The sequence below is a fragment of the Homarus americanus genome, unplaced genomic scaffold (genome assembly GCF_018991925.1).
Source record: "Homarus americanus isolate GMGI-L3 unplaced genomic scaffold, GMGI_Hamer_2.0 scaffold53233, whole genome shotgun sequence".
Lineage (NCBI taxonomy): Eukaryota > Metazoa > Arthropoda > Malacostraca > Decapoda > Nephropidae > Homarus > Homarus americanus.
Window position 1 is genome coordinate 3,466,885 of NW_024751660.1, and position 23,544 is coordinate 3,490,428.

Sequence of the window (23,544 nt, forward strand, 5' to 3'; positions counted from 1 at the left end):
TTTCAAGATTATTTTCTTTAAATCAACACTGCACTGCATTATATATTGTCAATATGTAAAATATATTTCAAAATGACCAATAATTTGCTTGGAAACACAGAAAAAAGCGTTTTGTTGAAGAGAGTCTCAAGCAAGATGTTACCTCCAGTGAAAACAGAGAGAGACTAACGCCTGTTTGCTGTGTTAAGAGGCTGGATGCCGCGCATTAAACTAGTCACTTTACCTTCAATTATGTTCAATAATTGTTAAAATGACTAAAAAATTGAATATTAAACTTTAAAATTATTGAATAGTATAAACTTCTTGATATTTACTAAAATAGTAAGGAATTTAAGCCCTAGAACCGATTAATGTATTGGCGGACTAATACTAAAGCTGGTTGACCGGCCAGTGCAAGCGAAAACATGTTGAGGTCGGTTCGTAAGAAACCGATTTTTGTTCGTTAACCGAATTTAAGAATCTTATGGGAGGCAGTTCGTTAACCGAGGCGTTCGTTAACCGAGGGACCACTGTATGTATATTCCGTGCTTTACTAATAAATCACGGACTTGAGGGTAGACTCACATTTTTAATTAATTTGTTTCTGATTATTTACCAGAGGATTTTCCCATTATTATTTATTTGTATGTGTTTTGTGTGTGTTTGTGTCTACACACACACACACACATATTTATAATACAGGTAAAGGAAATTACTGTCTCTAGAACGAATGGCTTCCTGTCCCAGCCGCGAAAATGCCGGCAATTTTAAAACTACCCACAGACATTCTTGGGTACATCCAGGGTGTCATCCGTGAATAATAGAGAACCGCAAAATAAAAATCCGCAGACTTGGGGAGGGGGAGCCTGTACTGTATAAATTTGCACCTTACCCGATGGCATATATCAAGTGCCATCTCCTAAAAATTGCCTCAGTGAATAATATCTACATATTGAGTACAATAAATAGTAAAATAAGTGTAGAATTACTGTGTAAATTTAAGTTATTTTATGTAAGTGATGTCTGAAACTCACCTCGGCATGTTTGCTGTGGAGCAGAGTCTTCTGCTTGTTACATTCCATTTAGAATTGTGACATGAAAGTAAATAAAAAAAAATATGTTTGAATTCCATCTTCCATTCACCTATCTGTCCAGTATTATATAATCACTAGGCTAATAAAAAGAAAGTGGAATTGTCTGGCATCAGCCAAGTAAAATATTAAAAGTGGCATTCCCAGAGTGAAGGGGTTAATGAAATGAGGTACAGAACTGGAGTGGTGTGACAAAGGTGCAGCAGACATAAAGGCCTCCATGACTGATAAAATCGTTAAAAGGATTCTCAGTGGTGAAGAAGAGAAAGGGTATGAGGATGATGGTGAAACCACTGTATTCTAATCAAAACTTTCAGTTTAAGACCTATAGTGACCATTTTCAAAATATCTTCATTGTTAAATAAATATTTTATAGACTACATTTTTTAATTTTCATTGTGTGCATATTTAAACAGTTGATTGTTGTTTAAAAGAACTTATGATTTTTGTGCCTTCTACTGTAATGGTATCCAGCTAGGCAGTGACATTCTGCTGGTTTTGTTTCTCTGATACCTTTGCTGTACAGTACGCCTGGATAATTCGCAGATTTTTTTTCGCGGTCCTCTATTATTCGTGGATGACACCCTGGATGTACCCAAGAATGTCTGCGGATAGTTTTAAAGTTGCCAGCATTTTCGCGGCCGGAACAGGGAGCCATTTGTTCTAGAGACAGTAATTTCCTTTACCTGTATTGTATATAAGTGTATGTGTGTGTAGACACACACACATGCATACAAAACAGGAAAAAGAAAAAATTGTCCTAGGGGCAAACACACAAAGGAAATGTAACACCCCCCCCCCCGGTCAGCAAATGTTATCCGCGGATTTGGTGATTCGCGGCCAGTTTGAGAACCTAACCCCTGCGGATTTGAAGGGCCCACTGCACTGTATTAGCATAAGAAAAGCAAGGAATGAGTTTTGAGAAAAAGCAGTGTACAACATAATCTCTTGTACAGTCTTGAGCAAATCACAAATACAGTCTCTCCTCGACTTATGACGGGGTTCCGTCCCGACGACCAAGTCGTAAGTCGAAAAGGCAAAAATAATACATAGAAATTCTAAAATGGGTGTCTCTTTTTCTTCTCATCACCATGAGAACTCTCACTTTTACGCTGGACAGCCATTTTAAAGGGAATTACAAACATCAATTTTGTCAGTACACAGCGCGATCACTAACGTCGGGACTTGAAAATACGTAATGTGAAAAATATTTTATACGGCCATAGCCGTCGTATGTCCGGGTTGTCGGAAGTCGAATCTGTCGTAAGTTGAGGAGAGACCGTGTGTTCAAATTTTTAGCATTGCTTCATGTTTTGGGAATCTGTCGGAGAAAAAGTCGGTGTGATACCAACTGTTTCATTCCCTGGAAAAGTGTTTTTGGTATTTCTTTTTATCTTAGGCCTGTATAAGCAACTTGTCAGTAGAGCTCACCATATTACTGAACGGTGTTACAGCAAACCTTTCTCTTGAGTTAACCAGAGACTTCTTGTGTGTTACAGTACAGTACTATCATTTTAAGTTGTCTCTTTCTTGCAGGTACAGACAGTTTCCAGTCATTAGTGAGGACCAAATTGTTCCAGACTTACCTAGAAAGTATGTGTGCAACCTCAGGGTGACACTTCATGCCAATTCCAGTAGGATTGAGCTTCATAAATTTATGAAGAATGATCCTTTTTCATCCAGTCACTGTTACATTAATGTAAGGGAAAGGTAAGTTAGAAAAAAAAATCTGACATTGAAGTACAGTACATTGCTTGGAAAACCTGAAAACTTACAGTACTTGGCTGCACGGTACAAGAGGAAGATTGAAGATTGTAGGTTGGGGTTGCATAGAATATTCTTTTAATCAATAAGCATTTTTTTTTGTTAAACAGCCACCACACATCTCCATACATGATTGGTTGAGCTATGAACTCAAGATTGGTGTTCAGTGTCACTTGAGTGTAGTATAGGAGATCTGGTGGGATCTACTGAATGTGGGCTTTAGAGTGGGTTACTGTATTGTCATCAACAAAGGAATGTGTGCTGTCATTGGGAATAGAGGGATGTCATTGACAGGGTATAAGAAGGGAGCAAGACTAAGTATGAAGCTGTGAGGAACTCTTACATAGAAGGGTAAGTAGTCTTAGGTATGAACAAAATTGTGGTCCATAATTAGTATTCGTGAAGTACAGTACTGTACATCACGTGTCCCAGTAGATCTCATCCTACCCATGTCTCAGTAGGACTCTCAATTGCCTTTCCTTTCATCATGGAAGAGATGCATTCATTGCTGTTAGTGGCAGTCAGACTGCTGCAATGTGACCCCTGCCAACCTCAGCTCCCTCTCTAGTTGCTCTGTCTCCCAATAAACATCACCAGAGAATAACAAAGGTAGATACTGTATAGGATTTGGTTCATACTTTTGTATTTATATCTTTAATATTTTAAGAATACTGTATTATATGTTAATAATGCAGACAGTGGAATCCAGGTTTTCCCGTAGTCACAGTTTATGTGTTAATAGTATTTTTATCCGTTACTAGTACTGTACCACTCATAACACCACACCCACTAGAGATTTTCTTGTCAAACCTGACATAGATTTGGAGAATGGAAAGAAAATTATGAATGATCCTTCTGATAACCAAAATTTTGGCTTAATTATGACTTTTCTGTAACCACTTATTGTATGAAAACCACTGGAAATACTTTCTACAAACATGTTCTAAATTTAGAGGCTGACAAAACAGTATCAGTACTACTGTACAGTGTACAGTATATAGTTTTATGATAACATTGAAAATGATCAGCTGGAGGCCATTTGGTTTTAATTACTATTTTTTTTAAATTGCTCATTCCAAAAAAAGGAAAGTTGTTCATTAAATGCTTTACTAATAAGCTAAAATTTACTAGCTGGTAGACACCACTAGGGTACACAAAATATTATACAGTACAGGTTGATGTCTTTTGAGTGATTATAAAACTTTTGGTGGGGTATTGTTTTGGATTTAAGCACTTTATTTTGGATACATTAATTCTATAAATGTTTCTAAACAGTCGGAGGTATATTTTACCACTTCCACTCACAGATGGTTGCCAAATGAGACTGTTGAGTCTATGGATGACTATGTCAGGTCACTGCTTCAATCAGACCTATCATTGTGTCCAGCAGGAATGAACACAGAGACTTACAGGTATGACTGACTATTGAGTTATTTTAGTGTGTTTTTTATGACTAACACTTGTCCCAGGTGACACATGTATTAAACTTAATTAGTCTACAGTTTTAATTAGCTATGCTTAATCAAGAAAAGTATAGGCAGTCCTCTTGCCATAGACATTGCGGTATATGTTCCTAAGGAGAGTATGTTAAGTGATTAATCTGCTCAAAGAGTTCATTGTAACATTGTTTTTTTATGGAGATGCATCCCTTAGTGTTGATTCTTACTCTATAAATGCTACTGGACAGCTTTCTTCGGTAATGGCAGTGGCTATGTAGATGTTATCGCTTATTATAGATAAAATGAAGATATTGTCAACATAATGGTAGAGGAAGCTAAGCCAGGCAACTGAGCCATATTTACCTGATACTCACCCATATTTACCTGACACTCACCTGCCTCAACCCTCTGTTATCACTTACATATTCACATCCACACTCATGACTCTCCTGATCACCTTGGCTGCTTTACCAACACATTCGCTTACAGGATGTTTTCTAGACATGAAAGGAATAAAATTTTCACTTAACATATGCAGAAGATTTTTTAAAGGAGAGGGCAAAGAAACAGAACTGGTGTGAGTTTTGGTGGACTGACCACGTTGAGTTGACAAGCTCTTACTGTAAACAAAGATGTTCTTTGGACCCATTATGTTTGATGAAATTTTTATTTATTTATTTATTATTTTAATTGTAATATTAGTCTATTATTATATTTGTTAAATTAATATTTTTTTCGTGCCCATTAAATGAAAATATGTTCAACAAGGCTCTGCTATAAAAGGCCTGCTTGTATCTTAGGGACAAGTCACCACTTAAGGTAGAAGGCAGTGTGAGTCAAGATTTCACATCAGCTGTGTCTGTCACTTAGCTTAAGCCACAAATCCTCATCCTCAGCTTGAAACCACTGTTGCAGCTACTGTTGCCACCTGAGCATATATCTTCCCAGCTTGGCTACATCAATAGTAGGAGCTATGTGCAATTTGCCTCATTCTCCAAGTATGCACCTGACATTTTTTGGCTAGGCCATACAATTCTAAGCATTGGTATTACAATAAGGGTTTTTATTGACTTTTGCATGGAATCCAGTTTATTCAGGCTGATGTGTCAGTTTATGGGGCCCTTTTGACTCGTGAGGTTTCGAGAAAGGAATCCAATTTCACATTGAGTAACTTGGCAAGTCATATAGGCCAGTTTGTTATACCAAGCCTTGGTGTTTATAAAAAAGAAGTCCTCGGTGTGAACAGAAATACTGTAGATATGTAGGAAATTTTGTTTTTGAGGATGGTTTGGGGAGCACACTGGCTGCATCACTTTTCCTTATGTTTGTTTGAACTGAAAAATTAGAGACTGGAGACTTCCTCTACTGTGATTAGCAATGTGACCCAGTCTCACAGCAGTCTTTCTTCATTGACTTTTCAGTCATTTCATGGTAGAAGTAAAAAAGATATATAGGCTCACATGAGAAACACTTACCCCAAGGAGCTCAGGAACCCCAGGGCAAGAATGTTTGTATGGTAGGCTCTCTGGTAATAAATGGGAATAATTACCTTTTTTGATGGGGGAGAGGACATTCTCATGGTGTAAAAGGAAAGGTGTGCAACAAGTGTGATATTGTATGGCAGTGAAACATAGGCAGTTAAGGAGGGCGACATGTGTAAACTTGAGGGAGCTGTAATGGGAATGGTGATGTGGATGTGTAATATGAAGTTCAAAGCTAAGAGGATGGCTGGGTATTGAGAGTATTGTGAAGAACAGAGGTGGCCAATAGGGTCAAAAAATGCCAGAGTTGGAATAAGAAGGGGATGAGAGTTAGGGGTAGGCCAAGAATGAAATGCAGAGAGGTTGTAAGAAATAACCTCAGAGATATGAACCTGCCAAGAGAGGCTGCTAGAGATCATGCAGCAATGAGGGCTGCCATCAGGTTACTACAGCTAACCCATGTGAACTTGTAAAATGGATGTAACAATGACGAGAATGATGATAAAGTCTTAATCATAAAAGGGGATTTCAGGAATCAGTTCACCATTTTTATTCACATGATATAGAATTTGTGTGTGTGAGTATCTAATCATAATTACTTCTAACACAATGTGTCTTCCAGAGTTTATGAAGCACTGTCAGCAGGCAGTACCCCTATTATTGAAGATGTTGCAACTAAGGGACAGTGTGATAGTCAACCGTGGAGGCTTCTGAAACGACATGGTCCCCCTGTAATTTGGGTCAAGACTTGGGAACAATTACCCAAAATTCTAGCCAAAGAACGCAGGTATGTTATGCTGTGTGTTTTCCTTTGACTCAATGATTGGTGTCTGGCTGGCTTTTCAGAATGATAATTTTATATGATCTCTAATAAAAAAAAAAAAATTTGTGTGTGTGCGTGCGTGCGCGCGTGCCTGCGCTTTGAAATATGAGACACTTTCCCCTCAACTGGTCTAGTAAGATGGTGCTAGCAGTACTGGTTGGCCATTTATAAGCAAAGGAGAATGAAAAACGGTTGTGTGTGTTTGCTACATTTATATACTCCTTCAGTGTATTTTACACGACTGACTGACTTCTAAAGATTCTCATTGCTATCTGATTTTATTTCACCTTGAAATGCAACTTGGTTTTTGAAAGACAAAATGTTGAACAATAGATTAAGCTCATGAGCATAAAATAAAAATTCTCTATTGCTGAAATCACAGTTTCAATGGCCCTTGTTTTAAGAGAATTTCCCAACACTCCATTTGCTAAAAAAAATGTAGATACAAAAACAATCGTCCTCTAAGCCTTGAACTCGACTTGACAGGTAGCATCTCTGCTGACCTAAGCTAGTGGGCTTGAATCTTTAGCCCTTTGTGTACAGAGTCCCTCTGAGCAGAATAAAATCGTCTGACGTTAACCAAATAACATTTTAAAAGTGGCATCCCCGTAGTGAAGAGGTTAAAAAGATAATTAAAATAGATAACTAACTCACCTTGCATTGCACAATGTAAGGGGTAAGGGGTGGTCCTAACCTCTATTCCTATCATGTCTCAGCTCTTCAACTGCTGGCAAAAATAAAACTGGGTAACATGCATGGAGTTAATGTTTCTTTCTGAGCTCTTAAATTTTATGGCGCTTTATTAAAAGCCAGTTCTAATTATAACTCTTCAACCTAAGGAGATGCCTTGCTTTGTTTATGAGTTAGGGCTGTCATAAAGAGTAACTGTGATTGTAGTGAATAATTTATGCCAAGTCTGTGCGCCCATGGCATAAACAACTACTGTATAACACTCATGTCTTATTCCCAGGCTGATTTTTTTTTTCTACTAGGTACAGCAAACAGTATAAAGCACTTCGTCGCTTGCGTGTTTCTCAGTGGTACGAATGGTTCAAGTTGAAGATGAGGGATAGATTCATCTCTATTGTAACCTCTTCATTACTGCAGCCAGACTGAAGATCCTGGAAAGTGAAGCTGGAATTCAGTACCAGACCACTTTTCATGTCATAAGTTTCACATTGCACTAGTCACCGTCGGGTAGTTTGGTTATTATGAAATGTATGGTAAGCAGCACCAGTTTTAGACCAAATAGTGTAATTCATCAGGGAAATGTTTATGTAGTGATGCTGTAGTCGATAAAGTCAGCATTATATGGAGATAAACAAATTATGAGATGTGATAGCAAAGGTGAATTTCATAATTTAGCGGAAAATGTTTTAATTACGGTTGAGATATTCCATAGCTGGCATCTATATGACAACTTTCTCTTTAAGTTCTCTAAAGTCAGTATTATTATTTTTAAGAAGTTTTGACAAATGGAAAGTTACCTGACAACTGCTGTGATAAGTACTGCACTAATATACTGTACTGTGAATCACATATTTATCTTTGAATAGATGTGGCTCAGTTTCTTGTTCATAATCCCGCATGTCCTTCTTAACACAGTATTTTAGATGTTGCCTCTCCATAAGTCAGGACCTTTGTGTCTGTCTCTTACTGTTATTTATTTTGTTACTTCACTTAAGACAGGGTTGAAAATTCTTGAATAATTGAGTTAATAACCTCTTTTTGAAAGATGATTTTTAATAAGAAATTGAAACTAAATAATAAGACATTGAAACTAAAATCTACTACCGGAAGCTAAAAATAACATATTGAAGGATTTATTGTCTAAGACTAGACTTAAAATGGGATTTTGGGGCTCAATCCTCTATTTCTGAATTTTTGAAGTTGTGTTGTAGAAATTAAGACCTGTAGTCTGTTCACTCAAACTTTGCAACTGAGGCCTAGGGCCAGTTTATAACAAGGCAGCTGATTGGCTGGACAACCCAGAGTCACTACAGTTCTTTAGTATTTACTCTTTGTCGTATTTATCTACTGATATCTAAAGGGATAATAACTTTTCTATGTTGGTCTCTGGTAATTTCCACAACTGGAGAAGAAAAAATCAACTTATTAAAATTAGTGGTAATAAAAATATAAAGATAACGAGGAAAACATTACAAAATTTCAGTGACATCTTCAACCCCACTGTGTGATGTCACAGAGCGAGGCAAAATTTACTTTGCTAAGCTTAAGGCCATCGCCCTGCTGGAACGTTTATTATTATTATTAATGTATTGATTTATGTGAAATTTGAACACAACAATTAGGCTCATCTAATAGTGTTTTGAGTAGCATTTCAACAAATTTATCTGATATGTATTTTTTTATTTGTTTCATAATTGAAATAGAGTACTGTACAGCAAACAGGCATGGGGACAAAGCCAAGCCTCTGGCTTCAAAGCTGAAGCCATTGGAATATCATGAAGCTTAAGCCAGACATTAAAAGTAGTGAAACCAAAGCCAGATGTTAAAAAAGTCATGAAGCCAAATCCAAGGCTTTGCAAAGATTCATGAAACCTTAATACCTATTATTTATATAATATAGTACAGTACTCCCTCTTTATCGACGGGGGTTACGTTCTGTAGACGGCCGTCGATACCGTGATGGTTACGTAATTTTTCTAACTATTATTAGCATATGTTGAATAAATGTACCTTTAAGCATTAATGCGTTTCCTTTACACATAACCTTAAATAATAGTGTATAAATAATAATATAATAAGTGGACAAAAATACTAGCAAACTTACGATTTCATTTATTGAAGTGAACATCGGTCCTTACAGTAAACAATACAGTGTACAGTATATACAAGTGTGATGATTGAGGCTTATTAAAAGCCTGACCAGTCAGATGAGTATGATGAGTCAAGGTCTGCATCTTCTTGAGGGGTGTGGGCAGGTACTGCGTCTTGTTGTTGTGAGGTGCCGGCAGCTTCTACGTCTTGTTGTTGTGAGGTGTCGGCAGCTTCTGCCTCCCTGTTGCAGGATGCCGGCAGGTTCGGCGATGGCAGGCACTCGGCGACTGAAGAAGTTGGTGATGGTGGTCTGTGCTTTCTTGCTTCTCATTTCCCTCTGCAGTTCTATATATGGCAACATAACATTTTCAATAGCTCTCTTTGCTTTAAGGGACCTATCAAGGGAGGGATCAATGTCATAGAGACGAGCAGAGAGGGCCTTACTCATTCTTATTACTTCACCAAGATTATCTAAAGTTAAGTTCTTATTTTCATCATCACTCACTTCATCTTCTGTTTCATCCTGCAGCTCCACTAATTGTTCTAGTTCATCACTTGTAAATGGATCCCCAACATTTCCCAATAACTCTTCTTGCACCTCTGCCGCTGTTAAGTCAGAGAACCCTTCACCTCCAACTTCATTTGCCATAGTTATTATGTTGCGTAACTGAGGCTCGGCTGTTGGGAACCCTGTGAATGTTGGGACAATTTCAGGCCACAATTTTTTCCAACATGATCGGACACAGTTCTGCGACAGTTCATTGTGGCTTTCAGCGATGAAGTTTATGCACTGTGCAATATCAAATTTCTTCCACATTTCTCTGGGTGTCACATCAGCATCCTTATCAAGGCACTCACGAATCATGCTGAAAGTCTTCTCTGCATATTTAGCCTTAAACACGACAATGACTCCCTGGTCCATTGGCTGGATGATGGAGGTGGTGTTTTTTGGCAGGAAAACCACCTCAATGTTGGGGTGGGCAGTCTTGAGTTCTTCAGAGTGGCCAGGGCAATTATCTAGATATAATACCACTTTGAACTCCATGCCAAGTTCATCCAGATAATCTTTCACCTCTCTAGCAAAGCAGTTTTTCAGCCAATCCACGCACAAATCAGATGTCATCTACGCTTTCTTGTTGTTCCTGTAGAAAACTGGTAGCAAGTTCATGTTTTTATTTTTGAGAGCCCGAGGTCGTGCGGCAGTGTATAACAACATGGGCTTAATCATATGCCCTGCCGCATTCCCACATAGCATCACTGTCACTCGGTCCTTCGCAACTTTAAATCCAGGGGCACTTTTTTCCTCTTTAGAGATGTAGGTTCGGCGTGGCATCTTCTTCCACCATAGGCCTGACTCATCAGCATTAAAAACTTGTTCCGGCCTATAACCCTTTTGTTCTATGTGGTTAGCAAACTCTGCAGGGTATGCTTCCCCTGCCACAGTGTCTGCTGATGCTGCTTCGCCAGTCACTTTTATATTATGCAGCCCATAACTATGTCTGAATTTCTCGAACCATCCTTTGCTAGCTGCAAATTTTTTCAAATTGTCACCATCACCCTGATTATCACCATCACCCTGATTATCACCATCACCCTGATCATCACCATCACCAACACCATGATCATCACCTTTAGAAAACTTATCATAAAGTTCCTTAGCTTTCTGCCTAATAAATTTCGAGTCAAGTGGTATGCGGCGGCGGTTTAGGTCCTCTATCCAAATGTTCAGTGCTTTTTCCATTTTAATGAGGGCATCATCACGCACATGGCTTGTCACTTTTGATGTCACTGGTGCACTTGAAGCTAAAGCGTGCTTCAGATCCTTTGCACGTCGTTTAATTCCACGCAGACTGGATTCGTTGAGCCCAAAGTGGCGGCCAACAGCTGCGTAGCTCATACCGCTGTCGAGTTGTTTCAGCACTTCATTCAGCGTCAGCACTCGTCTTGCCCTCTTAGGTGTAGATCCAGAGGGAGCAGCAGGTCGTTTGGGAGGCATGGTGATATAAGTTGATGTGATGAACCACCAGCAAAAGTTGAAAATCAAAGACTGTTGCCCATGCGGCTTGGCTGATGTCTGTGTTCAGGGAAGGCGGGCCGCGGGTAGACGCTAGTCACGCCACTAGTGCCGCCTAGCGGCGAAAGTACAAACAAGGCCCGCAGAGTTCAAATAAAGCCTGGGGGGCGAAAATGTAATAATAATAATAATAATAATAATAATAATAATAATGATAATAATAATAAGTTTTAGTAAATCAAATTTAGAATAAAAAATACACAATTAAAAATAATATAATACAGGTTGTACCTCTCTAGTCCGGCAACCTCGGGACCTGACCAGTGCCGGACCATGGAAATTCACCCTTTTCCTGGATAGATAGTGACTTGTGCATACACTTAAAAGCTCTAGCACCACTTTCACTGCTTCGTGGTCTCTTTGAAGATATATTGAAGGGTTAAATGTTGTACAGTAAGTTCTCAAATTTTGCTAGTTTTTTATTTGGACACAAAAAAAACACTGCACAATTTAAAATTTCGACGGCGAAAACTCGAATTTCGACTGGTTTGAGCGGCCCGCCAACGTTCAGACATGCACAATTGTGTAAACAGCGTCATTTCTCAATGTACAAAACATTCATTATTGTTTATTACTGAATATCTTTTGATTGAATTAATGTTTATGTGTGCAAAATGAACAATACAATTCATTAATAATACGTAGAATATTAAAACACACGAGGAGATGAGACGGTATTGTTTTCGTTAATGTTTACAAAACCAGTGACTGATTGGTTCTACATATAAAACTGAAGAAAATAAGACCCTGGTTGTAGCTGTAGTAAAATTAATATGGTTGTTTTAAGTAATGTTGTTTAATGTTAATAAATGGAACATTGGAAGTAGCTAACCATTAATGGTAAAGAAAAAAGTGAGATCACGTATGTAAGTGAGCACATGTATAAACATATTGTCATTACTCTACATAAGAATATGAAAGCAACACCTATTTACTGTTCATATATACAGTATTTTAATTAATGATTCTGAATTTAAAACAAAAATTCTATCCACTAGTGGTGGTAAAGCTGAAAACATAAAGACAGCCAATGTTGTTGTGTGTGTTTTTACTGGGATGACGAAGTTGACAAGCCATCAGGTTCAACTCTAGCTAAAGCTGTAGAACATAAGAACTTTTCTGTGTTGTTTTTAGTTTTTATTTAACTTTTATCTGTTATTTTCGTTGGTTTATTAGGATGTTGCTTTATTACAGGTAGTAATTTGCCAAAAAAGTAGGGTAAATAAGGCCAAATTTAGACAAACATCGAAAGTACCAGACTCAAATTAATTTTCTTCATGGGCAAACTAAAATCGTTCCGGACCACGGGAGTTTACGGACCACAGAATGCTGTACTAGAGAGGCACAACCTGTATAATAATGATAACAACAATAATAATGCAGCAAGGCTTTGAGATAAGCTGACCTTATTTTAAGCTGATTGTTTTTGGGGTGAGTTTTGACTCCCTATAAGTTAAAAATTGGTTACTTATAGTAAAAAAATTTCTTTCAAAATTTATTTTATCGACTATACATAAACAGTAATTTACAGTCACAAATCACACAGAAACATTGGAAGGAATCATCAAATTATTTTTAGCTAATGGCAGGTTACAATCGTTTGGTATCTTTGATCTCTTCCGACATTCAGATCAGGTTCTTGTGAGAATAGACCAGTGGGGATAACTTGTGATGTCAGTGTGGATCTCAGTTCATGTAAGGTGAGATCAAGGTCACATGGTCAACTCACATTTGACCTGATCATCTAAAGGTTACTCTCCCCGGCACTACCTGGGGGTGGAGATCTGACCTGATTGACCTGTGACAATATCTGCTCGTGTCGGCACTGATCAATGACATAATGGTCAGTAATTTCGACTCCAAAACAACAACCCATGTCACTTGTCAAGTCAGGTTAAAATTGTGCTGCCTTGGATTTGCCACTAATTTGATATATTTATTTAGTATGATCTAAATAAAATTATATAATATGGTCAGTGTGTCTGCGTAAAGATGAAAATCCGAAGCCTGAAGCTTTGAAGCTGAAACCGGTGCCATGCCTCTGGTTTCAAAGTCGAAGCCTTTAGAATGTTTCAAAGCTGAAGCCAAGTTCAAAAAGCATGGCTTCAGGAACTGAAGCCGTGTTTCAGAACATGTTTCAAATGTGTTTCAGATATGTTTCTGAACGAGTTTCAAAAGGTGTTTCAGACGTGTTTCAGACATGCTAATTACTTGCCAACTATGGTTTTTCATGTGATTTTTTGGTGTTTTGTGTTATTCTTGAAGTACTTAATTACTTTATATAGTGGCCTATAAGTTGACTTGGCATATAATTATTTACAACTGAAATTGTTGACCTAGACCTATACAGTATACTTAGCAATGAAGTCGACTACCTGAACTGCAATTTGAAAGCTATGTCCTCGGCTAAACTTGCCAACATTTACGTTTCAGCAACACTCACAAGCAAGTTTTACCTAATTGTAGCATTTTCAAAACATTAAAATACCTTTCGGTGTTAACTATGGTTTTCTTACAAACAAACATTACTCGGGCATACAAATTTGGTGTAAGCCAATCACAACAATACAGTTCTACAAGCATAAAGATATTTAAAATACCGCGTACACAAGGTAAGTAATGAAAATTTATTAGTACTGTACTGATAGTTTATTTTTAAATATATTGACAAGTAAAAAATTTTCAAACTTAATAATTATGGTACTGTACATGTTAAGCAAAGCATGTTGTACTTTATATTGACAGTATATGGTAGTACACTGTACTAGCCGTATACAGCAACAAGCACATACTCTTGTCACTTGCGACAGTTTTTGGCATCTAGCCAAGTCATTGTTGACAATTATTCTCTTTTTAGATAATGTCTTACATGTACCAGTATTTTCCAGATTTTTTTATGTATTTAGTGACTTTGTAGCAACTTTAGGATGAATCTAGTGAAATTCACAAACTGGCCAGTTTGCCGCAGGCCAGCCAGCTGTTCCCATACGTTTGCCTTGTTTACAAATTTACAGCACATTCGTGTAAATGTTTACAAAATCGGGTGCATTGCATGAATATACTGTAATTAAATTATTAAACAATTTACCAGCAAATATTACGAGTAACTGCCCTCGTAACATTTGTTTGTATGAAACTGTAGTTAACACCAACACATATTTTAATGTTTTGAAAGGTGTCGGTATCACTAGTGTAAACATTGCCCTTAGGCTGAGTTCAGTAACAGTTACCCTTCTGGAAAAATAATAGTTAAATTTGTTTGTGAGTGCTGGAAATTAAGTGATTGAGACCTACCCTGGAGTACTGTCACCCCATTTGGTCCCCGAGATATGCTAGGGACTGTCAGTTGGTTGAAAATGTTCAAAGGAGGGCCACCAAACTGGTGCCTGCACTTCGGCATCTCAGCTACCCTGAGAGATTGGAGCGCCTGAACTTGCCTAGCTTATACTACAGACGGGCAAGGGGGGACCTAGTTGAGGTTTATAAGCATCTCAGGGGGCACTACTCAGTTGAGTGTCCTTACTTGGAGCTGGCGGACGCTCGCCCCACAAGGGGTCACAGCTCAAGATTGAAGAAGCCGCAAGTCCAAAACCGTGAGGGCAAACTTTTTCGGAGTGAGGGTTGTAAACTCTTGGAACAATCTACCAGAGAGTGTTGTGACGGCACCGAGTGTGAGCTCTTTCAAGAGAAGACTTGACCAACACTGGAGCGGGTTCAGGTACATTCAGGAGCCGGTGCATGCCCAGTATTTGCCAACAGTGCGTGACAGAGACGTGACCGATCGCCCGGGCGGCTAGCGAGCCGACCTTTTGGTGAAGAATATAAAGGAAAAGAGACGTGACCGATCGCCCAAGCGGCTAACAAGCCGATCAGTGGCGAAGAGGATAAAAGTAAAAGTAAAGTAAACCCTCGAAGATCCGGACCCAGGAAATCCGGATTTTGGAAGATCCAAAAAAAAAAAAAAAATTGGGGGTCCTGGGCTAAGACGTCTCATAGAAGTTTCCCTAAGAAATTTTCCCAAACCAGAGCAAAGAAAATTTTAGGGCCGTGGGCACTGCTTGACCCGTCAGCTGCTTGGACACAGGTGCTCGAGGACGTGGGAAACATAAACAGAGTTGACAATTGTTATTTGTGGGAATATTATTTCATTCACTAATAATGATACAATGTTTCTTATTATGTTATCATAGGTAAATGCATGGTTTATATACTGTAATTTGTTTATCACTACATTAGTAATGTATTTTGGGTGTTTCTTATATCATTTATTATTCGAAGGAAAATCCGGACAATACGCTTTTATGGAAAGGTGGTCCCGCCTTTTAGTCTGGATCTTCGAGGGTTCTATAGGTACTCCTGAGCATGCTGATTCCGAATCTATGGTCCATAATTTGATTGCTGGGTAATTAGTGGTTGTAATGACACTTGGAAAATTTTAATGACTCTTTTTCAATGCTAATTACCTGTCAAGTATGAGTTTCTGAGGTGGGGAAACCAAAGAAAGACAGTGTGGAAAATGGATGCGGGAAATCATTGGCTGATTTTCATGACATTATTTTGTTAGTATTTCCCAAGGCTTTGTTGACTTAACAGAAGAGTTGCCACCAAGTGATGTAAAAATAAAGCCTATACAGTGGTCCCTCCATTAACGAGCACAATTTGTTCCACAGAGTCACTCGTTAACTGAAAATCTCACGAACTGGATCTATTACAGTAGAACGTCGATTTAAAGGGATTCAATTTGAGATTATTGATTTAAATCGACACCCACAATTAAGGACAATGTTTTTATTTAAAGCGAATCATTCCTATTTTTTTACACGAGTCAATCTGGCACATCATATTTTAAAATTCGCGCCTAATGTTTCTCTGGGCACGCTACACTGTCCTAAGGGCAAAGCTGTACTGTGCATGTACTCAAAATAATGTACTAAATGATTACTAAAAGTTTTGTTTAGTGCAAGCTATAGCATGATTATATTCAAATTAATCACTATCTTATAAGAATTCCAGCAATATAAATTATATTCTCACCCGGTCACTTCTGTGACAATTTATAAAAAAAACAGGAACTCAATCTAAAGGACATAAATAAACAAATAAATACTTTACTAGACCTTCAGCACCAACTGTCAAACATGTCACTGTCACTGTCACCTCCCTCCTCCTCCGTCCTTCCCTCCCCCCCATCCCAGCCAGGGTTTGGTGGTTATACAGTAGGCTTTAAGTTTTTGTCTTATATAATATCACAGACTAAAGTAAGGAGAATATAATTTGCATTGCTAGAATCCTTGCAAGACAGCGAATAATTCGAATATACACGTCATATTTTGCACAAAATAGTTTTTTTTTTTAGCCATTTGTAATAAGAACTAAAATTTGTATGTCTAATGCAACTATAGCATAATTGTATTCAAATTAATCACTATCTTATAAGAATTCCATCAATGTAAATTATATTCTCCCCAGTCACTTCTGTGACATTTTATAAGCAAAAAACAAAAACTCAATCTAAAGGACATAAATAAACAAATAAATACCTTCACTAGACCTTCGGCCCTAACTATCAAACGTGTCACTGTCACCTCCCTCCCCTTCCTCCCCTCCCATCTTCCCAGCCAGGGTTGGGTGGTTATAGGCTTACAGTTTTTATCTGATATATAATATCAATCTAAAGTTAGAACAATATAATTTGCTTCTTTATCTGCACTTGCAGCTTCACCAAACCTAACAACATTATAAATGCCAGTTCTTCTCTTGAACTTATCGAACCAGCCCTTGCTGGCCTTAAAGTCTTCAAACACAGCTTCAGAAGAACTAGGTTGATCTTCCTTCAAATGTTCATAAATTTCCTTGGCTCTTTCACAAATGAATTCAGTAGAAATGGAATTGCCTTTCATATGTTTTTCTTTTAACCCAAATCAGAAGTAACCTTTCTGTTTCTGCAATCAGCGATCTACCTTTAAACACTCCTGTAGATTTATCTCTTACTTTCACTGATTTAAATTTGTCTCTGTGCAATAATTGTATGAAAAATGTTGACAAATTATTTGGATCTGGTACAGTTATTAAAGAGAGGGAAGTCATAATATGTTATTGTATTTAGTGATGAAATATAGGTGGTTTTAATGGTAGCTGTTGAAGTAGGTATTTTAGATATTAGGATGTAATGTTGGACATTTTGAATATCATTTCCATTTAATGTATTTTGTGAAAGGTAAACTCAGGCTTACATGTGAAGGTGAAATAATCTTTTGATATAATAATTTAAACTAATGTTTGTTTGGTAACAAATCTAGTGCTGTATAATTAAATTACTGTGATACACCAAAAAGACTTAGAGCAGTAGTCTCAACTCATTTTATAGTACAGTACTGTAGTGTACTTCAGTACTCACTTGTACGGTAGTGACTGTTGTTACCATTTCCATAATGTTTTCTTCTCTGCACTGCTTACCATTCTGTGTTCAGTAATTACCGTGTAATCATTTTAATTTTCTTTCCCCCATATACTAGTCATTTCATTTGCCACAGACATTTTTGTGTCATATCTTAAGGAACTTGCAAGAGCTTAACAGATGTAGTGTGCAAAATTCTACAGTAAATAATATACAGTAAGTCTTGCTGATAAGTGTGTGATGATGTGGCTGTGATTGTGGGGTTTCAGTTAGGTTCCCAAAACACAGTTACTATATATTTCTTTTGTCATTAAACTCTCACTTGCCTTTTTTTCTTACTTCTACCCACACTTTATAATTTCTTCATCTGTGAATGTATGTAACAGTTAGTAGTGTAGTCTGCATTCAACTTCATGTTATATTACTTCTGAAATAAGCTTTGATCTGCTTATGAAACCATTTTGTAATAAGTTTAGCCTTCTCCATAAATACTTGAAGATTTAAAGATTTTTATACTCTGTATTCCCTGCATGTCAAGATAAGGGCAGGGGGGGGGGGGATAAGGAACTCTTTTCCTTATATTATCTCACAAAGGTACTAGAATCCTCAGGTGTATGATAAGCCATATGGAACCACAGTTTCCTGGTTTTGGAACTACAGAAGTAAGCTACCTCCATAGAGTCATTTCTGCCTTCTGTTCCTTTTACAAAAAGTTTAGGCTTACATGTATGATCTCTACCTGTTCTGTATTAATTTTCATGGGTCAGCATTCCTTCTGTACACACCCATCCTTTGTGCAGTAGCTGGGTTAACTCACCTCTGGTTCATGTTTGCTTAGGCAGTGAACATCTGTATTACCTCCTTTTTTCCACTATTCCTGCAGGCTGTCATTAATTAGTGTCACCTAATCAAGGGTGTCTAGCTAGAAGTTGGGTATTTATCTGAAAATTTTATTTATGGCTGAGCCTATAGCTAGACTAGTCAGATACCCCATCATACCATAATCTGGGTTTGTGGTTAGTCATTTGCTATAAAAGCAAAAGGGTGAGTTGACTTAAAAGCAAATACCATTAAATGACTCCTTGGCAGTAGTATGAGGTATTGACTAGGTAGATAGGCTCTAACTATACTCCTGTCTATAGAGTAAAAAAAAAAAATCCTATATCTTTTAAAGAATATCTGATTTACGAAAATCTTCATTAATGCTAGATAGATTTTAATACCCTTTTGCAATTTACATAAGGCAAATTTCATGTTAATAATAGCTTTTTGGAGGCTAAACTTGCTGACACGGAATGTAAACACAGGGGAAGTGCATCTCTCCCTTCACTTGTCAAATCCAAGATGGACGCTACGTGTAGTTCACCTACTCGTGCACCACCTGTGCATCTCATTTACGCGCTTTGTTCCAACGTAGTCGCACCTGCCCTCGCTCGTGTAACAAACACTATTGTCATTTATCTTTGCATAACCTTGTAATCGCTGTGATATGTGCCATTATTGATGAGTGGAAAACAAATGTTCAGATTTTGCTCTATTTTGGTTATTGTGTAGTGATTAATAACTCTGTAAATGGCTAGCAAGCGTCCTGTTGAGTCTCCCACCTCTGGGAAAGCCAAGGCTTCAAAGAAGACTGTGTCTTTGGAGATGAAGTTAGACATTGCTAAGCAGCAGGCTTGTTATTATAAATGTGATGAGTGTTGTTGAATTTCTTGTATCTAATTAGTGTAGGATAGCTTTTTCTATGATATATGTCTGTCGGACAGGCCAGGAACGTATCCCATTGAAACATATGTTAAATGATTTATAATAGGGTTTCTTGGAATGCAACCATATCATAAATCAGTCAATACTGTACGTACTTAGATTTTATGTACAGGTATTTATAAAAAATTTTTAGTTTGCTGTTAAAACCAAGTTCCTCTACCACTTAATTCTCTTGGGTTTGGGCAGGCACTTTCCTGCGAGGTGCTCGGGGTTTGGTCTGTTACTCACCTCACAGCAATTGACTGCACCACACGGGAGATAATTGTACGTAATGAGTCATAGAATGCTTGTTATTTGAGATAAAAAGGTGGGATTTGTTGCATTAGCATTTTACATAAATTATCTACAAACTGTTTCATGTGAGTAATCAAGATAAAGTAATTGATACACAAGCACTCGTAGAACACAGAATTGTTTTGCTCTTAATGAAAATGTTTATACAGTACTGTATGTTTATACAATGCTTTATACCTTTGTTATTTCATGTGATTACAAAATAAACCTTATTCTTTGAGAGACATCATAGCTATAGCCTTGGTTTCAATGTTTGAAAGGCTAAGTACACCAATGCTATAGCCTTGGTATACTTATCCTTCCAAATGTTGTAGATTTCCACCCTTAAAAGACACCAAGGGCCACATACTCAAAAGCATCTATGGGACTGTATCTGTTTGTTTACCCCGTAACTGGAGTTACCGTCCCTGATCGGTATATCCAAAACAAATATATGTCAGTGGACTCCGTAAGCGAGTCCGTATTCGAGGCCGAAACTTACAGGATCTCCTTAGCTGCTGTAGCACGCTCAACCCTGATGTAGTAAGTATGCTATTTCCTGATTGCATGACAAAAAATAATAAAATTTGTAATAAAGCTTGTTAGACTTGTTTTATCATAGAATAACGAAGAAAATGTTTTGTACATCATCATACTAAAATATGATATTACAGTTTGTCTTTTTAGTTAATTTTTTTTTTTTTAAGAGAAGGGGCTTGAGAGTGTTTATATTTGTCACGGAATGGACGAGACACATCTTTTGTCTTATACAACTTTTCAAGTAATTTGTACCAAAATATTGTCCACATTTGTGGTAAAAATATTTTTTATTACTTAGTAAACTTGCAGATAGACCTAATTAATGTGGTATAGCCTTAGATATCCTTCAGTAACGAAAGCCAAATACGAGGTCAAGTGAACATTTTTGCCTAGATTTCGCCTTCTTTTTGCATATACCCCTGTACAGTCTATCCTCGACTTATGACATATTCGACTTACGACCACCCGGACATATGACGGCCATGGTCGTATAAAATATTTTTCCCATTACGTATTTTCGAGTCCCGACGTTTGTGATAGCGCTGTGTACTGGCAAAATTTTCGTTTGTAATTCCCTTTAAAATGGCTGGCAAGCGTAAAAGTAAAAGTTCTCGTGTGCTGAGAAGAAAAAGAGACCCATTTTAGAATTTCTATGTATTATTTTCGCCTTTTCGACTTACGACCTGGTTATAACAAGTTATTCTGCCAAGTATTCAAGAAGTACCCATGACTCATATTTAAAAATACCTAACCCAATCTAAGTTCATCAAAAAGGGGATAAAAATTAACAGTGGTATAGCATTTTTTTTCTGAGAAAAAGAATTATGTTCTTAGGTTTTTTTGACTGATTACGTTCAGTAGTGATTTTTTTCGCTTACCTTATTTAACCTAACCTAACGTTACCTTACCTAATCTAACCTAACGTTACCTTACCTAATCTAACCTAACTTAACCTAAGAAAGCCGCAACCCACATGACAAACAAATGAAGTTCTCTAGAAATTTTTCAATTACTTTAAAAAAACAACACATTTGCAGAGATAAACTATTTTATAATCATTTCTCCAACTTGTCTATAAATCTGTTGATGATATATAAACTTAACTTAGGATACCACTATTATGTATTTTAACCTTTGATTATCTCTGTGAATTAGGTAAGGTAAGGTAAATTTAGGTTAGGGTAGGTAAGGCATGTTAAGGTTAAGGTAGGTAAAGGTTAGGTTAGGTAAATGTTAGGTAAGGTAAAATTTGATTTGGTAAGGTTACGTTAGGGTAAGATACATTTCACTAATTTTCTGGCAAAAAAGAGCATCACTACTTATTGTATTAAACCAAAAAACTATGAAGAAAATATTTTTTGTAAGAAAAAATGTGTTGCTACTGTTATGCAATTTTACCCAAACACACAGCTGCTAGACTTACTTCAAGCATCAAGTATTGCTCAAACATAATTCCATCTTCTCTAATGATGCTTAAAGTATGTGTAGTTGCTGTGTGTTTTGGTATGGGTTGTAATGTAGAGAAAATGACCCTATTTCCGCCTTGCAATAGCTTACGAGATCTCAAAGTTACCGTAAGTAATGAAGGAAAGACAGCCATTTTAAATCGAGTTGTGGGCTTCGTAAGTCTTAAGTGAATCACCACCACAGGAGTTTATAAACTTTTAAGCACTTACGATGTTCGTAGGTCCTTCCGTCTATTGTTTACAAACTACTGTCATGTGCGTTGATCTCGGCTGACTTCTCCTTCTCAGACTACGTATTGGGTTTTTCCTAAGTTACTGCATCATTCCGTGTGACCCACTATGCTTGGGACCGCATAGTTCCCAGTGTGTTGCATTCGGTGAGGTATTTCATCACCCATCAGAAGTCAAGAGGTGTGGGCCTCACACCTGAGTCATGGGTGCTGCCACTTGAGCTGTCAGATATGTAATTGTTATTATTTATAGTATGTACTCATTGTGATAACATATATTTTAGCTCATATTTAATTACCCATTGCACTCATAATATATGACATCCCATTTAAAACCCTGCATTGTAGTATATGTGAGCTTGTAAATTAATTAATGTTCATCTGGCATGTGCTTAGAAGAAAAGTGTGGTGATATGAGGGGAGGGGGGGGATAGACCCATGGAGGGAGAAACTGACTGTACAGACACCACTCCCCCCACCCCACCTCTGCGCCTTTCACTAACTCCTGCCTCTCATTTTTCATTTGTGAAATAATATTGTTTATTTGTTATTTATTAATTAGTAAAGATGCGTTACTGTAATAATCTGTGCTTAGTAGTACCTGTACCCTTCATATACAGTACAATAGAGTATACCGGGTACTGTATTTTATACAGTATCTCAAAAGTAAAAATAATGTCATCAATGGTATGAAATTTATTTCTCTTAGCACAATCAGAGCAGATGTTGTGAATAAAAGTTTATACACTTTTTTGCTAGCAGCCTCGCACCTCACCATTTCTAAATGTCTAGTCGGTCACGGGGGGTTTGCCAGTAACAAGTCATGGAGAAGTCCAATACGGGTGAGTAGACTGTGTTGGAACTGCCCGCTGTCCTCATACTAAAAGTAAAGTACAATTTTTTTATCTTTTTATACAGGATGGATCCCGCTAATCTGGGTCCCAATAGCCTGGCAGCTTCGATGGTTCTGGGCGGTGTCACTGCTCACTTGTTGCCACTATTTTACCTTTAAATACTTATAATTTACCCATGAATATGCCTCCTAAGAGACCAACAAGTAGCGGAAGTGGTTGTAATGCGGCAAAATGTAAGCATGTGACATTATTTATTTTAGAGATGTCTATACTGAAGAAATTAGACAGCAATAGTACATTTTATGCATTATTTTGCCATTTTTAACCTCGGCTTCAGTGGTTAGGAATTTTCGCTAATTTGGAACTGGTCTGGTCCCAAGCTTCCCAGATTAGCGAGGTCCAACCTGTATATAGGGAATAGCCCCCCTGGGCAAAGGTCATTACCCACAATGGGGCCTGGAGGGCAAAAAATAAAAATAAAAGCATGATAGCACTTATTTTTATAATGTATCAGTACTGTAATGATTAATAAAAAAAATGGGGAACTTGGCAATGGCCAGTCCTACCCGCAACTCCTTCCTATGC

General features: G+C 37.5%; 2 protein-coding genes across 7 annotated transcripts in view; one reads left to right on the forward strand and one right to left on the reverse strand.

The window, feature by feature from the left end:
- Positions 1-9,260, forward strand: part of LOC121854756 (ribitol-5-phosphate xylosyltransferase 1-like) — a 60,706-nt gene extending 51,446 nt beyond the window's left edge. For all 4 annotated transcript variants that reach the window (XM_042349501.1, XM_042349498.1, XM_042349499.1 and 1 more), the window contains 4 exons: positions 2,607-2,780; positions 4,142-4,246; positions 6,377-6,541; positions 7,570-9,260. In XM_042349501.1, the coding sequence (XP_042205435.1) occupies positions 2,607-2,780; positions 4,142-4,246; positions 6,377-6,541; positions 7,570-7,693 (568 nt within the window). In that variant the 3' untranslated portion in view covers positions 7,694-9,260. The remainder of the gene's footprint in view (positions 1-2,606; positions 2,781-4,141; positions 4,247-6,376; positions 6,542-7,569) is intronic.
- Positions 6,775-22,579, reverse strand: LOC121854757 (tigger transposable element-derived protein 1-like). 3 transcript variants are annotated; one of them, XR_006086630.1, is made up of 2 exons: positions 22,086-22,579; positions 6,775-7,698 (listed from the first exon to the last, which is right to left on the reverse strand). XR_006086630.1 is itself a non-coding variant. In XM_042349503.1 (2 exons), the coding sequence occupies exon 2, from the start codon at positions 11,352-11,354 to the stop codon at positions 10,482-10,484; it is 873 nt and encodes a 290-aa protein (XP_042205437.1). In that variant the 5' UTR covers positions 11,355-11,532; positions 22,086-22,497; the 3' UTR covers positions 10,178-10,481. The 3 variants fall into 3 exon arrangements, 1 of the variants encoding a protein (XP_042205437.1); XR_006086631.1 differs by lacking the exon at positions 6,775-7,698 and adding an exon at positions 8,548-8,669; XM_042349503.1 differs by lacking the exon at positions 6,775-7,698 and adding an exon at positions 10,178-11,532 and having other exon boundaries at positions 22,086-22,497.
- Between the last annotated feature and the right edge of the window lie 965 nt (positions 22,580-23,544).